Genomic DNA, 17,925 nt, shown 5'->3' on the forward strand with positions numbered 1-17,925 from the left:
AGAAATACAGCCTTTGAACATCTATGGGCATAAGGGAGTGAGCACTGGAAACAGATTAATTAATCTGTGCCTTACCATTTGCTGTAATATTTCCAAGTAAATTAAATACATAAAATAATGTGTAGTGTTCATGTATACAAATCCAATCTAATTGACATGGCTTCAAAATGACACACAAACTGTTGCAAAATGAATTCTTCCTGTTCCCTGACTTCCTCCCACATCCCCATTTTTTTGGATTCAGAGAAATAAGAAAGAATATGCTTATAGATACACAAATACCACTCTCATACTGCAGTAATTGATAGTTTATTTTCTTATTGTTTTCTTCTCCCACTCGTCCTTATATGGCTGTGCAGCCAGCTTTAATTTCAGTTTAGCAAACTAAGAATCCATCACTAATTTTTCTTAAATGCTTTTAAAGACAGAAAATTGTTCATCGCAGCTTAGGGAGCTGGAGAATTCTTGAAACCACTCCAAATTTTTGAGAGCTGAAAATAGAGATCTAGTCTCATTCCTGTGAGTTGTTTATGGAAATGAATACCAAGATGAAAGTGATATACCAAATACCTGTAAATACTTGTGCCTCCTGGACCCTACATGCCTTCAGTAGAGACTGAAAACAGGAGAAAAAGGTAAAGAACTCAGAAGACAGATTGAGGGGTTTTTTTGGCCTATTTATATCAGTGTTAGTGGAGACCATAGTGTCATCCATCTGACCTCACTTGGAAAAGTCCCAGTAATCTCACCATTTTTAAATATTTTGACCTCAAATTTTCCCAGTGGAGTACAACAGCATAAAAAAAGTGGTAATATTTTGGCTGTTGTCGTCCAGATGTGATTATTAACTGCTTATTTCTTTTTGTTCCCAGTAGAATTTACCTATTGAAAATTTTGAATAAAACAGGACTAGCACAGGGGGCTGGCAGTTTCCAGAACAGGGAAAGAAGGTGTCCTCTCTTGCAAGCTTGAGTTGAGTTTTTGTGCAGGAACAATGGTGTGGCTGGAGCAAAGCCATCCTCCACGTTACTGTTCTTTCTGGGAGGGCCCCATCAAGTCTCACTTGGAGTCATTTCACTGTGCCATCTGCTGGATTTTATTTACAATGCAGCAACAGCTGAGAGCAGATACACAGATGATGCTGAGCCATTACGGAGTGATTGCTTTAGTATGGCCAACGGAGATCCTACAGTGGTAGTGCAGGACAGTAGACTACAGAACAACCTTTCCTCTTGGGGTATTGCATCTAGATGCTCTTTCTGAGGTGGGCTTTAAGATTCAAAACCATCTTGTTATTTAAAGGATTGCAACTGTTGATCTGCTTTTATTTAAAAGTCTTGTTTAAAAGTCAGTGCAGAAAAGTAGTTTTCAAATTTAGAATAAAAGCTTTAAGCAAGGAGTCACTGTGGTAGAAAGATGCTGTACTAGAGAGCAAATCATCCTATAGGCTAAAGGCTCTGTTCCTTACAATTAACTAGAGTTTGATGGGAAGGGGTGGAATGACAGCAAATGTATGTTTACCACACCACAGAGGTCTTTGCAAGTGCTCGCTGCGTTTTTACCTCTCTCCAGACTCCTGCCATGCCATGTGTGTGCTTCCCTTTCCCCAGGGGGCACAGCACACCTGCTGCTTCTGGTTCACTTTTGCCTAGAAGTCAAGCTGATGGGACTCACCGCCTGCCTCTCCCAACACACTCTTCCTGTCTTGAAATATCCTTCTCCCTGCATCCTTATTTTAGCGGCATTAACTCCTTAGTGCAGTTTAGTTCATTTCAAAAGTAAATTACAGACTTTTTCAACTCTGTTTCACTGAAGCAGCTGGGGAGAGCTCAGGACAGTATCACAAAAGAGGAATGGCTCTTCATGGGCCCTAATCCTAGCAGGTGTGGACTCCTTTCAAACTTCCACCAGATATTTTTAAAGCTTCTCCCTGCAAATATGTTCCAGTTCATCTCTCACCTAATGCTGTTTGCCCAAGGTAGTTTATCTTGTATTGCTTATGCCTTTTCATGTCTTTCAAACATAGATTGGTTTTAGATCATCTCCTAGATCATCTGTACTTCTACATCTCTCTCTCTCCTTCATCACCTGTTCCATTTCAAGGTACTTGCTTTCCTCAGCTCTCACCCTCTGCTCACTCCTCCTCTCTGTGGGTACTTTATATGAATCATCTTGTAAAAACCGAAACAATACATCAAGCCCAACACCACTCCCCCAAACAAACAAACAAAAAGCTACAAACAAAAACCCCCACACTAGAGAGCTTACTTTCATTGGAGATGCTAGAGTTCTATCTTTTTATTATTTTTTTTCTTTAACATCATCTTAAAAGGAGGGATGGATCACTAGGTATTCCTGAGTGGAATACATTTGCCTTGTTAGAATGAAATCACTTCAGCACAGAGAGATCAGAGAGAGAGAGGCCTATGAGAAATATGGCCACAATTTGCATGTGGCTGTGAGCCATTACAGTTATTTATTTTTCCCTCCTGACATTTGTGTGTTGTTTCTTTTGAGCCATACTTACCCTTTTGGCAGGATTTTTAAAAGAATGTTTTTGGTTGTTTGTTCACATGCACATTGTAGCTTTATCCACATCTGCTTACAAGTCCAGTTGATCACTAAGTGTCTAAATATGAAGGTACTTTTAAGTCAAAACAAAGTTCTGTGTCTACTTTGGAGTAAGTTGTTATCATAGCTCAAGAGCTTGAGTTTGGTAGCAAGAGATTAAAAAAAGCCAGGAGCCAGATGCTGTCCTGCTCGCTGTGCATCTTTCCAGACTCGCTTTGCTCCTGAGGCAGAAGTACCTACAGACACTTGTAGTGCTACTAGTCCAACAGCAGGTTGACACAATCCTGACACTGACATCAGGTGCAGTGCAACAAGAAATATGGTGGTGGCGTGACATGAGTCTGCCTGCCACTACCAAATTGGTACCAGCCTCAGGGAGAGCTGAGGAGCAAGGGAGGCTTGTGTGGGACTTTCTTACACTCACATATACCCACACACATCTGTTCTCCCTAGTAACAAGCAATAGAACAAGAAGAAATGGCCTCAAGTTGCACCAGGAAAGGTTCAGGCTGGATATGAAAAAGAGGAATTTCTTTACTGAAAGGATTGTCAGGCACTGGAACGGGCTGCCCTGGGAGGTAGTGGAGTCACTATCTGGACTGGATAACCTTAAAAGGTCTCTTCCAGCTGAAACAATTCTATGATTCCATGATTCTGTACATGTTTAAGTGGTATTATATTAAAGCTCCCTGTCTTTTTAAACTTAATGAGATTATTTTGTATGGGTAGACTGTCTTTACATCTCCATATTTATACTCTAATGATGGTTTTTCATTTATTCCAAGGTAGAATTACACTGGTGACCACAGTGGCATAAATAGAGTTTTGATCCCATATCAGTAAACTTCCTTCTGCCATCTTTCTTCCTTCATTCATGCAGACAGAATAACACAAGTAGAATGCCGATATATTGTAAAGTTTCATACAGTTCTGCAAATTTCACTTCTGTAACTTGTCTGTGTAAAAACAAACAAAAGAATGAATTGAGACATCTGATATCCAGCCTCTGGAGTCTCTCCTTATTTCATTCTGCAAGGTGAATAAATCTAAATTTTTGGCAGAGAGCCAACAATCCTAAAAAAATGTTGGCATATTTGTTTTGCTAGGGAAGTCTTTGTCTCTTCAGAGCACTGCCAGACAATACTCAATTACTTTGTGCCAAATATTGCAAAGTTTCCTAGTCTTTCTAATTCTGGTCTGGGCAAGCTCTGATCTTCAGGTTTGTGAATTTCTTGCTCATAGCATTTATATTGTACTGAAGAAGCTATGTAAAGATCTGTTGGAACTTAAACCAAACAGTCTAGAGTCCAAACATGACTAAGTAAAGCAGGGAGGCTATTACTTTCCTGGCTTCTTTTTCTTTTTTTTTGTGACTGGTAGCCACTTTTGGAAATACATAAGCTCTGTGGCAGCAGGATGGTGTCTGCAGCTTAACCATTCTTGCTTGGACATGAAATAGCATTTGTGTTATCTTGATGACAATGTTTGGGAGGTATAATGAGGAAGGAGTTCCTGAGTAATTAAGATTTGAAAATTACATCATCATATGTTTTTTTCAGAGTTATACTTATCTCAAAATGTGCATTGATGTAACAAGGAAAATTTAATTTGTTAATTCTTTTTAGATGGAATTGATTAAAAACATAAGCACTGCTGAGCAGCCCTATTTATTCACTAGACATGTTCATTTCCTCAACTTCTCAAGGTAAGGCACTGATTTCTATTAATTATAATACATTATACATATTTTCTTTTACATACAAGTAATACTATATGCTTTTTTTTCCCCACTTCTTTTTGGCACTGTAAATCACCTTCAGAAATTGTTTAGGTTTTTTTTTTCCTGTGTTCTCTTTGCTGTACAGTATGCTTGTGAAAAATCAGGATGCTATTGCATGCCTTTGCCTCCAAGAAGATCTGGATTTACATTTCCAGCCAATATGCATGAGATGATAACTTGAGTCTTTTATTTGTGCACTCGTCTTTTAAAAGTGGCAGCACGCTATTGTGAACATTTCTTCTCTATATATCTAGATACTAACACAAGACTACAAACTCCACTGAGTTAATTGACTTTGTACATAGATTGATTCTTCACCAGTTTAACCAATTTAATTTTGTTAAGGCAAAGTGGTCCCCATTCCACAGGATATGGCAGTGGTCATAAACTATGCAAAAGGACTGTGCTCTGTATCATGGGAGTGCAGTCCCTCCTGGCAGCCGTTTAAAAGTATGCAGCAAGACTTTAGAGACATTTATAGCATGGAATGTGAAGGAAATTGAATTTGGATGAAACTTCTGAGGAATTTTTGGAAGGATGCAAATGAGTGATGCCAGTTAGCATTTAGCCAGCACACAGAGGTTAAAGCTGACTGCAGATGATCATTGCCCAAGCTGTAAATTTAATTTGGAAATTATACTAATGAAGCTGTGCCACTAGGTTGAACTCCATGCATTTAGATTCAAATAAATAATCTGGAGAAGTGTGAATTTTTTGCAGACCTTTGCAAGAACTTGCCTAACTTCCCAGCATTTTGTTTACGTGGTAGTATCAGTGCATGTCCTTTGGATGTATGGCTTCAGGCATGGGTAGACAGTGTAGTAAGAAATCATAAAATTGGGAGGAGGATGTTGTTTAGTTTTGCTTTTTTAGAACACAAAATATTTTCAGCAATTTAAAGTTCACTTGATAAATAACTATAAGCATCATTCATTACATGAAAACAAGAAAGAGTTAAATGAAATTCCAATGTACGCTCTGTATTCTGATTCCATAAGAGGTCTATTTTTAATGTATTCTAAAGAATAAAACTCATTAGAACAGGACTTCACATCTTTGGTAAATGATCTCTGCTGAAGTGTAAGATCAAGCAAGTAGCCACACCTGAGGGTCAAAGAGATGTTTTTTGATTAAACTGTTTTTTTCAGAGGTGCTACACAACATAAGGTATGTGAGAAAAAGATGAACACCATTAGGTGTCAGTCCTCCCAAGATGCCATTTTCTATACATTTTCTGAATGGTACATCCTTGCCACATATGTATCATATTTCTTTTGTAATGTATCCATGAGATTAAATCGCTCGTTTTTCTTCTAATACAAATTTGTGAAAACAGATAAAAATTATATAAGGTTTATAAAGGTATTTGCAGCTTCCTTTTTGGCTGTTCCTTGCAGTCTTGAAAAGAAGTATTTTTTTGTTTTATTGAGAAGACACTTAGGTTAATTATTAGCTGTAGAATGGTGAAAAGGCTGATGATCTTTTAAATGAACCATCATTGAAGTAAGTGCATCAACAGTGCTTACTATTGATTTAATATTTCCTCATGTTTTCTGATAAATTAAAAGTTTTTGAGAGTTTTAATCTTTAGCATACAGTGAAGTAGAATATTGACTATTTTCTATGTTCTTTAGTTCCAGGGTGGTTTATTTTTAAACTGAATTCAATAGAAGCTAGTGTGTGCAGTACCAATTTTGCAGAAATATCAAGAATGTGATTTAAATACAGATTCTAGGTATTACAGTATTGTGAAAGTGGTTTAGTTTTGCTTGATTTTTTTTAAACTATTACTTTATAGGCCATCTCTAGTGAATAGCTGAACTCAGATTGTCTATGTTCCCATTTGCCCCAGCTTTTCTGCCAGCACAATGTAAAAGCCCTGTAATATCCCAGAAACTAAACAATGAGGAACAAAGTATCAATGTGTTGTTTTCTGTTTGATAGCTGAAAACCTTAGACAGCAGCTCACAGAGAGCAAGCATCACACAGGGGAGAAGGATGAATACACAGGGATGGGTAGAATCGTTAAAAGTTGGAAAAGACCTTTATCAGGTCCAACCACCAACCTTAACACTGCCAAGCCCACCACTAAACCACGTCCCTCAGCACCTCATCTAAATGTCTCTTAAATATCTCCAGGGATGGTGACTCCACCACCTCCCTGGGTGGCCTGTGCCAGTGTCTGACAACCCTCTCAGTGAAGAAGTTCTTTTTTATCTCCAACCTAAACCTCTCCTGGTGCAACTTGAGACCATTTGCACTTGTCCTAGGAGACAACCAACTCCTGACTGCAGGGTTAGGGCAGCTTCAGATCTGCAAAAGGTTCAAAGTTCAGCCTGAATATTGAAGAACTTTACTTGGTGAAACATTTTGCTCTCTCTAAAGGAAAGGGATGGAGCTTTCTACGTGCCATTGTAGCAGAGCTGTTACTGGAAATCGTGAGGTTTTTTGAGGGGCAGCCATCTTGGTCATTGTGACCAAACTTGCTTCTCTTATTTGGCTTTTTATACCTTTGAAACCAAGTGTTTGTTTGCAGGAAGGGATAAAAAATGCTTCATTCTCCTTCCTCCTATGTGTATCGAGCTGACAGACAGGTAGGAGACAGAAGGCGTGTTGTCATCGCTGCTTTTTTGATAAGCTCAAAGATCACTGTTGGGACAAAAGGAGTCTGTTTCACTTGACTTTCACTTCTCTGCTTTCCAGATATGTAGGAATTGTGTTAAGCTGTTTAGAGAATATCACCGAGGTACTGGAGAAGCAGAGAAAACATAAGCAACGTCATGCAAAATGGGAGTCTGCTTTGCGAAACTAATTGGTCCTGCCCAGCTTCCCAAACAGTAGCAAGAAAAAGAAACTTGATTTTTGTTTGACATCACTAATGTGAATAGCAGCAATGATGAATCACTTGGATTTCTCCCCTTTGCGCTCTGCACCTGCTTATAAACCTGTCAGCACTTAAAGCTGTCTGTTTATTTAGAAAAGCATCCCAGCATTTACTTACAATTGTTTCCAACTGGAAAAAAAAAAAGAGACTATATCCTTTTTCCAGAAAAACATCTCTATTGGAAGTGAGCTAAGCCCTCAGTGGTGGATTTGAGCACATGCACCGTTGGTTTTGCTGAACAAAATTCTAAAAAGTTGAAAATCTTACCCTGACCTGAATGCTTGCCAGGGCTGTTCTCCTCTCAGTTTTGAACAGTGTTTTAAGAGTGCCTACTGGTCCAGCTGTGTAAGTGAATCCTCAACAACTCTCCTACATCTTCATCTTTTTGGTTCAGTGCTGTTTTTTCTCAATGCACAGTAGTGCAAAGAGGCAGACAAAGAGACAAATCTTAAAAGGATATATTCAATAAAATCTTTTTTACAGATTTAATTTTTACAGACATAAATCTAATTGCAACTTCAAACAGAAGATTAAAAACTATGTTTCTTGCTCTTCTTTGATATGAGTAAATTTCTACAGAGCATTTGTCACACAAAAAAGCTTTTATTCCTAGTGGTTTACAGCTTCTGTTCCCAGTCTTTCCAGTGCAGCTAGGGCCAAACTCAGGAGACAGGACTTTGCCTTGGGAGGTTGGCTGCTCCATCCAGTCCATTTCAGATCGTTTCTTTTGGGAAGGTGGTGCTGTTGATTGAATTCTACTTTACATGTGATTCCCGGATGAGCCTTTTCATTATGGGTCTGTGGTCATCGTTCTGCTAGGTGCTGAACTGACCTCTCCATACCTGGCTTTCCTTCTAGTGACCCTACTAGGAAATGTTCTTGTATGCAGAGGTAAAATTTTAGATGCTTTGTGGTTTCATACTGGCTGTTGCTACTGGGGCTAGCCCAGCATGGGAGTGTTTTGCTCATGGTTGGAAAACAACTTTATTTTTCAGAAGTCTTCCATGAAAGCATCTAGGCTGTATTTGAAGGCATTATGTTAAACCTCCTCTGCTACTTCCTTGGGTACTTGGTTCCGGTTGTCTGCCAGCTTTATTGTCAAATTATTGTGGCTAATTTCTGATATGAGTTTCTCTGGCTTTTGCTGCTTATTGACTGAAATGCTGGTTTTATTCCCTGGCATGTCTCCCCATGTATCTGTCTGCCACTGCCATCTCCAAACACTTTTCACTTTTCCTTTTGATCACGGGTACTCTCAAATCTATTGCCAGTGAACATTTTCCTCATCCATCTAATAACTCTGTGACTCTTCTCTGAAACTTCTCCAATAGTTCCATAGTCTTCATTAAGTGCAAGCATCAAAACTCTACTCTGGACCTGTATTAGCTTCACTAATGCTGTATAGCACAAACAAAACAAAAGCCTCTTTGCAGTCACCATCCTTATACTTTCTAAAGCTACAGTTGTGCCACAGCAATCTGGGCTTTCAGGGTGAGTTGTTTTTCCAGTGTGTTTCCTAGATCCTTTCCTAGTCACTGTTTATCAGGTGGCCATGTCCTATTCTGTAGAAATGGCCTTCGTTCCTTATTCTTAAATGTATGAACCAAGGGGAAAAAAATCAAGCAGCATGAAGCATGCAAAATTACTAGCTACTATTCTACTGCAGTGGATGTTGTGAATTAGAAAATTCTTTAGGATAAAAAAAAAAAGACTTCTCTTTATATTCATTTGTACTCTCAAAATACTGAGATCCATTGGCCTGAGATTAAAAAAACCAAAACGAAACGCAGAAGAAATCCAAGAAAAAATGAAGAACTTTTTTTCTGTCACGTGCCTCAGGAGCTCTAGAAGTTGGCAGATGTAACCTGTGCTGTAGTCTGGACAGCACAGGGGAGATCCACCCACCTCTACTTGTGCAGAACTCGCGAAATCAGGAGGTTAGCCATCACACAGAACCGTGTGCCTGAAAAGGGTGCATGGAAGGACCAGAATGACAGCTATTATTTATCTTTGTCATATTCCAATTCCATTTCAAAGTCAATGCTGCATGTATTTAAATAGAATTGTGGGAGGCATTACATTAGTAAAAATACTGATAATTTTTTTTTCTAAGCAGGTAAAGATTTATATGCTGATACATTTGCTGAGGGTTGCAGGCAGTACAGTGTTAAGAGCGCAGAAGCTGTGAAGAAGTGGAATAAACTGAAGGGAGACAAAAAGCTAATTCAGAATAGCAGCAGGTCATTCACTGTGCTTTAGCATAAATGCCCCTTGTCATCTTTTTATTTAGCCTGAGAAAAAATGAAGCAGGAAGAAGCTTCAAGTTTGTGGAAAAGCCCCTCTTGACCTCTTGCTAGTCTCCTGCTGAATTGTGTAACTATAACAGTCTTTGGGCAGCTACTCAAGATGCCTGGTGCATGCTCCAAGTGTCATAGATCTGAGAGAAGCAGAGAGAACATTTGCAGGAATGTACAAGGGGTGAGGAGGCCATGCTTTTGGGTTAAGATGAGTCAGGGATGGGGAAGAATTGTGCAACTCCTGTTTTGGACACAGGAAGGCATCTTTTCTGCCTCCTGATAGGAAACTGTTATCTTCAGAGCATGTACTTACAGACCTCAGTTTGGACAGAGTGGGGAGCTTGGCCGCTCCCTCCTGTCTCTCCCTTCCCTATTACAGGGGAATGTGTAAAAATCTAAAGACATGTCTCTGTCAATGACTGGTAAGTGACATTTGCCTGTTTAAAGGCTGGTTGATTAGGTCAGGGTAAAGTCATAGGAAGGAGAAGCCTTAAAAAGACCACCCAGAGAGGGAAATGAGCTTTCTCGTTTCTCACTGGAGCCATGAATTCTTTACTTTCTGGAGTAGTTATAGGTCACTGGGGAATGATCTCCTTTAAAAATTCCTATGATGTGGTAAGGAGATGCAGAGATAAAGCATAGACTCAATTTAATCTTACAGTTTAATTAGCCCTTATAATTCAGTTCAGTATATGTTATTTGTTTGAAGCCAGGTTGAATTATTGCCCAGTATTAGTATGTGAGGAGTCATACTTGCTGAGCAGTTGGGCTGCTGGTTTCTTCTTCCTTTCAACTACAGTTTAATATCTGAGCCCTGCAGTTAGCATATGTTTGCATGTGCTCAAGGGGAGGGGCCAACTCTGTCCCTTTATCATAATTTTCAAGGAAAGTAAGACTCATACAGCAGTTGCAGTTCTGCATGTCTTTCCAGTTTCCCCTCACACCTAATTCCAAAACAATTTCTGTACCCGTTGACCAGTCTCAAACCAAATTTAAAAGGCCAGTAGAAGACTCAGAGAGATCCACACTGCTGCAGGTACATGTGCTTGAAGGGAAAGCCAGGCTTTCAGAGCTGCTGAGCCTTCTGTTGAGCCACAGGCAGCCCTCACCTCCCTGTGCCCTGTTTGTGTGCCAGCCCCAGCTCTGCTATGTCTGTCTTGCTCAGAGGATGAGTAGTGTGGGGTGACAGGTTTTGGGGAGGAAAGGTCTGTTGGGTCTTCTGCTTGTGAAGGTACTTACCTTTAGTCCCTGGAACCAAGATAAATATTTCTGGTTTTCTGTTACTTATTATCAGAGTTAACGTGTAAAGTTCTTGTTTTTCTTGAAAAAAAATTGTTATTGGTAGACTGTATCGATAGTTCTGATTTTTTTTAATATATTCTTTTTAAACAGACACAGTAGCCAAGACAAACTAATAAGAATGAGTAAATCAGGCTGCTATAGCAGCAGTGTGCTGATCAGTTTGAACACTTTCCTTCAACTCTGACCTGAATTGTGAATTATGCATAGCAGTAAATCACATGCTGCAGGGATGGATGGAGAGAGATTCAGTGTGGATAAGCACAAAACTGAACTTGATTTCTGAATATTTTCCAGGGTTGTTCAGTTATTCATCAGTTTTGTGGTTTTTCTCGTGCAGAAGCAGCTCTGAAAATTGCAGTTTAACACAGCACTTTGATATAACAACACTCGCTGTTCTTGGGCTCTCTAAAATATGCCTATAGCCAACAAACAAAAAGGAGGTAAATCTTGAAGGATTAACTTCACTATATGTCACATGAATAAGCTGCGTGTTTGAAAGCAAGAGCACACTCAGTGCTGACAGCGTGGTGTTTGAAAGCCTTGCATGCTAGCTTGTTGATTGGATGATACATTTACAATTTTTATGGCAAATAAATACCTTATTTTGCCATGACTTGACCTATGTATGTGTCTTTGGTTCATTGATTTCGAAACAGAATTTCACTTTTAATTTTTTTAATAGACTGGTAAGAAGTCGGTAAAACCAGGGTGTGGTGGTTTAGCCCTGGCTGGGTGCCAGGTGCCCACCAAGTCGTTTTGTCACTCCCCCTACTAAACTGGACAGGAGAGAGAGAAATATAGCAAGAAGTTTGTGAGTTGAGATAAGGACAGGGAGATCTCCCAGCAGTGTCACAGGCGAAACAAACTCAACTTGGGTAGAAATAGTTTGATTTATTAATGAAGAATCAAAATAGAGCAGGGAAATGAGAATAAAACCAAATCTTAAAAACACCTCCCCCCACCCCTTCCTCTTCCCAGGACTTTTCTTCATTCCTCCCACATCAGTGCAGGGAATGGGGGATGGGGATTGTGATCAGTTCATTACAGATGGACTTTGCTGCTGCTTCTTCTCAGGGGGAGGCCTCCCCACACTGCCCACTGCTACAGTGTAGGGTCCCTCCCCATAGGAGACAGTCCCTCACAAACTTCTCCAGCGTGGATCCTTCCCATGGGCTTCAGTTCCTCATGAACTGCTCCAGCATGGGGCTTCCCACGGGGGCAGCTCCTCACACCCTGCCCCAACGTGGGTCATCCACTGGGAGAACAGTGCCTCAGGAACAGATTGCTTCAGTGTGAGTCCCTCACAGGATCACAAGTCCTGACAGCAATCCTGCTCCAGTGTGGGCTTCTCTCTCCCCACAGGCTCCCAGGTCCTGCCAGGAACTGGCTCCAGGATGAGCTTCCCAATCGAATCACAGCCTCCTTCAGGCATCCACCCACTCTGGTGTGGGGTCCTCCATGGGCTGCAAGTGGGTCTCTGCTTCCTGGTGGCCTCCATGAACTGCAGGGGCACAGCTGCCTCAACATAATCTTCACCACAGGTCACAGGAGAGTCTTTCTTACAGGACCTAAACACCTCTTCCCCCTTCTCCACCGACCTTGGTGTCTGCAGAGATGTTTTCACATTCTCACTCCCTGTAGATGCTGTAGTTTAGCAACTGCACAGCAACTTCTTCCCCTTCTCAAATACTTTATTCACAGAGGTGTTACCTCAGCCACTAACTGGCCCAGCCTGGGTCAGCTGCGGGATCTATCTTAGAACTGACTGGCATTAGCCCTGTCAGCTACAGGGGAAGCTTCTGGTAGCTCTTTGTGAAAAGAAGATACCCCTGTAGCTCCCCCACTACCAAAACCTGGCCCAGACAAAACCACTACACCGGCTGATTCTCTAATGATGTTTTCATTGACTTAAAACAGAGTCATGGGATATTTGTCACAACACTCAGATTTATTAATAACTCAATTCTTGTTTCTCCCTTCCTCTGGAACAAGTAATTGGGCTGTTTGAATGCGTCCTTCCATCAACATCTTGAAACAATGATTGCAGCTTAAGATCATCTACTGAAATAGTTTCATGTCGTGAGTTATTTTTTTTCTCTTAAAAACAAACAAACAAAAAACCCCAAAAACATACACACCTAGGAAATGTCATTAAAAATGTAGTAACAAAAAAATTATTACCCTCTAGGTAAGCTCTTAAAAGTAAGGAAATGTCAGCTAAAGTTATGTGCACAGCCTTAACACTGTGTCTTTATGTGTGTTCATTATAATCTATACTTTTTGCTAACACATCATGAAACACTCTCTACCATCATGTGAGGTCTGCCTTGTAAAGTACACATTTCATGAATGGCCACATGGTGCTGTAATCCCTCCTACATCTCTTTTTGGTTTTTATACTACATTTTTTTAATGATGTGAGTATGTAACGATGTTTTTTAACTGTGACTTGATAGAAGGCTAAGCACAACTCTAACGTGCAAGTTGACCTTTGTAAGGTCTAGGAGGTTTTTGGTGTTTGTTTTTTAAAAAAAACCCATTGCTTTATGGTGAGTTGTTTCACAGATTTTTAAGATCACCTGAATTAAAATATGTTTCCCTAGAATTCCTGCATTCTTTGTAGAATAGACTTTTTAGCTTTCGTTTAGCTGGTAATACAGTATTCTCAGAATGGAGATGGTTTCTTGAAATTCAGTTACTGAAGGCAGAATCAGGCTTTCTTTTTTTTGGTTTCTGTGCTCACATTCATGCTGTAGATTATGTTACCAGTTTGGGAGTAACTAAATTTAAGAAAGATGTTGATTACTCCAAAAGAGAATAAAGAGAATGATCAGAGATATGAGGAAAGAGGCCAAGAACGGGAAAGAAGGAACTGTGATAACAGTTTTGAATTTTATATTTAGAAGGTTCTGCAGAGATAAAGGGACTGGACTGCTTCTTATGAGTAATGACAGCAGAAGTGATAGTCTTAAATTGCATCAATAGGTTTCTCTAGATCAGACAGTTAGGAAAAGGAACAACAAGGACGGTCAAGCAACAGGATAGAAGGTACTTGAGGATTTTGGAGCTGACAGTGGCAATTATATAGCTGATCCCGTCTTCAGGCAAAAAGGTGGATTGTGGCAGTCCCAAGTAATTTCTAGTCTTGTAATGCATGACAAATATTATTTAGGTTTGAACCTAAAACCTTTATCTTTCAGGAAAGAAATTTAAATCTTGATTCAAAATCTCCAATAGTGGATGGTGTTGCCCTCAGCAAGTCATTCCAATACTGAATTGTTCTCTCAGATTGTTAATTGTGAGTTATTTTTCCCCTTAATTTTTCTGAGAAATCCAATTGACTGCTTTTCCTTGGATCTCAAGAGTACATTTAACCGCTATGTAAAGACTCCTTTTATTGTTTGAAGGGTTTTTTTGCCGTGTGTAAGCTTTCATGTGTAATTTCTTAAGTGCCATGGTATACTCACCTCTCAGCCTTCTTGTGATAATGGAAAGTGGTTTGGCAAGCACTTCTGCCAGCCTCCTCAACACCCTCAGGTAGATATCCACAGCTCCCTCTTTTTGATGGTGATTTCATAGAATTTCACATCTGGGACGGGTCAGCCGTGTTTTTTATTTGAGTTACATTGATTTTGTGTTCTGTACATTGTATGCATTATATATACTGCCAAGTTACAATATTTTTTAACTGTACACAATTTACTGTATTTCATTTTCCATATGGACATTCTTTGCATTATCTTGAGTAGCTCTCCACAACAGCCATTTCCACAGGACAGCTGCAGTCACCCATGACACTTGATAAATGTGTTGGTATGAGAAGTGGAGTATGCAGTGCCAAGTGCATTACAACATCCTTTGCATTATAACCTTCCTAAGAAGTGAAGCTCTGAGATTTTATGTGAACATAATTATCTCAGCCAAATCTGTGGTCTCATCCAGAGGTTGACTGCTGTTAGTATTTTGTGGAGAATTAGTGTTTTCTCTCTTACTTGTTTCCAGCTGTAACTTTGCAGTACATAAATGAAAACATAATTAGTATTTCTTTTGAGTTGGAGATGCTGCACAGACTCAGGCAGGTTTTGTATCGGTGTTGGTGCTGTTCATTATGAATTTATATGTCAAACTACTTCAATATCCTCAGCATATTGAAAGACATACGAAAAGTAAGTCGTTATTTGACATATGGGAATGTGAAAGACTGAAAGAAATACAACAAAAAATATTCTGAGAGGTTTGCAGGATAGTGAAATAGAGAAATATAAGGCTTTATAGTGTAATCTTCTAGCTATTCACTAGTTGGAGGCAGTTTACTAAGCAATTCCCAGAGAACTCAGTTGTGACTTTTACAACATTACCCAGACCCATCACTTCAGAAGCTGACATTTCTAGCATTAAAATCACAGCTTCACAAAGGTTTATTAATGAGTGGGGTGTTTCCATTTTGCTCTATTTTACTTGAATTAACTTTGAATTATTGGGCATTTTGGATCCCCACACACACTTCCCATTCAAGGGCAGGCCACCCAAGGATGCAGTTTTGAAATGAAAGCATTTATCTCAACTGAATTTCCTTATTTCCCTCCTAATTCTAAAGAAAAGCTTGACAACATGACCACAGTATAGGTTAAAGGCACAAAAAGCTGGAAGCGAGGCGCTACTGACAAAAACAAGATGATAAACTCATTGGTTTTGGTGACTGGTAGTACTCTCTGGTCCATGACAGGCAGTGCCTCAGCCTACTTCTCTGGCAATCTTTGTAGCTCATCCTGGGCTCATCCTTGAGCAGGGTCATTGGAGCGTCTCACACGTGCCTGGTGCCTTATGTGCAGAATAGTGTTGCTTTGCCACAAGTGTGTGCTAATACAAGATGTTAACTTTTCAAGATACCTTTTTCAGAAGATAAATTTTGATGTACCTGGGTCTTAATTGAGTCCTAAAAATGTGAAAGTTGTACATTGGTATTTTTATGTGACCTCCTTATGAAGCTGTGCTGCAGAGCAGATAATGGAGCCGTATTATAATTGATGAGTAAAACTTGCTGGGTAATTGAGTTGTTGGCATGTGATTCTCAGTTGTACAATGCTGTAAAAGGAAATTGTACTTCCTTTGTAAGAAAGACACGGTATACCTGTCCCTATTCATATTAGTTGACTGTCAGTTCTTGTTTGCTTCCGTTATATTGAATTTCTAGCAATCAACTCATTTGTTTAAGGGGAGACACTTTACATTAAAAGAGTAAGAGGCAGACAAAGTTCTCGATAGAGAGTAGATTGGGAGTCTTCATTTCCTCAAGGAGTGTGGTTTGCCCGCAGGCATGAAGAAGTCTTCTTCTGGGTGTGCAAAGAGTTCTGTGCTGAACAGAAACGTAGAAGCCTCCTGAGGTGAAGAGAAATGAAAAATAATAGGGACTGAGACATCTTCCATCCATTTTAAAGCCAATCAAATCCCTTTGGTTGATTTTTTTTTTTTTTAAACTCGTAAGGAGTTTGCAAATGGTTTTGAACAACATTTTGATGGTGTAAGTAGTAACACTGGAGTTAATCACAGACATTTTTCTGAGGGGCAGACTTGCAACATCTGACATTCAGGCTTTTTTTTTGCTTTTGCTTTTATTAAAAAAGGGGTAGGGGAATATATTACTAATGAACCTAAGTATCATTAATTGAAGCCTGTAAATATTCTGGTTATTTTGATGAAGACTCCAAAAATACATGTTACAGTTAAACCTAACAGGATTTAACAGTGTGTACTAAATAAATCAGAAGTACAGGAAGAGCCCTGCAAGAGGATCAGTGAATATGTTTTCAGTGCTTGGCAGGAGTGGTAGTGACCTGGTTCAGGACCTTTATTATGCATGATCTAATCTTGATCCCACACAGAGAGGGTAAACATTCTGCTCAGGCCTAGAAAAAGATGATTGTATCCTTTTTTTAATCCTTCACAATAGGTATTTGAGTATAAATAAGGTGTATGTATCATGAAAGCACAGTATGTTATTGTTTGCAAGATCACTTTCATGTGGGTGTTGTTAATTTGAAAAGTTTCACTCTGGAGAGCTAAGTAATATATAATATGTTGTGATGGATAGGTACCTAAAAATATGCTGAAAATACTTGAACAAATGGAGCATTGATTTGTCTCAATTTTTTTGCTAAATAGCTTAAGGTTTTCATTTTTTTTTAACCAGCAGGATTTTTTGTTCCATGTGAGCGCTACTTAGCTTGCATAGAAAAGTCTCAGTACAGTCCACAGAAACAAATGGTTGGAATTTGAAGGAGTATAACTCATGCTTAAAAAAAATGCAGATTTGAATAAGGGCCAGAAAAGACTTGATTTTTCTAAAAATTCCCTGCTTGTTGCCTGGTGGAGCAACTGCAGCTGGGTGTAGACCAGGCTCACTACAAAAGGAAAATCAGAAATTCTAGCTGTCCTGTGTTTTGGGTGGGCACAGTCTCCATTTCAGAAATGAGAAATTTCTCTGTAGCTCTGTGAACGAGTGACCTCCCATCTCAACTGCCCTCTTGGGACAGACAGTCTTGCATGTGCCTTTTCTCTCTGAGCTGTTAGTTCACGTGTTCAGGGACGTGACCTTACTAGCAAAAGGATGGGCTCTGACATTTTGATGGGTTGGTTATGCAATCCAACTCCTCCTTTTACTTCAGAAAATACAGTATGTGTTGAATATTTCTAAACAACTAATGGCTCCCTGGTTTTGGTATTTTTCTCTCTTCTGTTGAGCATTTAAGCTTAGCGTCCTCTACAAAAACCTGGAGCAGAATATCCCTGCTCTCATGCTTCACCGAATCTTGCAGTCTTTCTTTCCCTCTCTGAATACAACTTGTAGCTCATCACTTCTTAGTGTCTTCATTACTTCTCCTTTTCTTTACTCTTCTCCACTCCCTTCTGTCTTTAGTTTATTGCTGACTTGCATCAAACAGCAGGAAGGTAATGTGTTCAGTAATTTAATTGCAACCTTTTCTTGCCAGCAATTTCACCTGAAAAATCCAGTTTTCATGGCTGCCAGCCATGGTGTTCACCAAAAGCTTTCTACTTGAATAAATATTATCAAAGTTTTATGTCCTCATTGT

General features: G+C 39.5%; 1 protein-coding gene across 1 annotated transcript in view; it reads left to right on the forward strand.

The window, feature by feature from the left end:
• Positions 1 to 17,925, forward strand: part of UST (uronyl 2-sulfotransferase) — a 160,571-nt gene that overhangs the window by 79,758 nt on the left and 62,888 nt on the right. Inside the window, exon 4 of the mRNA XM_061991682.1 lies at positions 4,197 to 4,276. Within this exon, the coding sequence (XP_061847666.1) occupies positions 4,197 to 4,276 (80 nt within the window). The remainder of the gene's footprint in view (positions 1 to 4,196; positions 4,277 to 17,925) is intronic.

The sequence above is a fragment of the Colius striatus genome, chromosome 2 (assembly GCF_028858725.1).
Source record: "Colius striatus isolate bColStr4 chromosome 2, bColStr4.1.hap1, whole genome shotgun sequence".
NCBI lineage: Eukaryota > Metazoa > Chordata > Aves > Coliiformes > Coliidae > Colius > Colius striatus.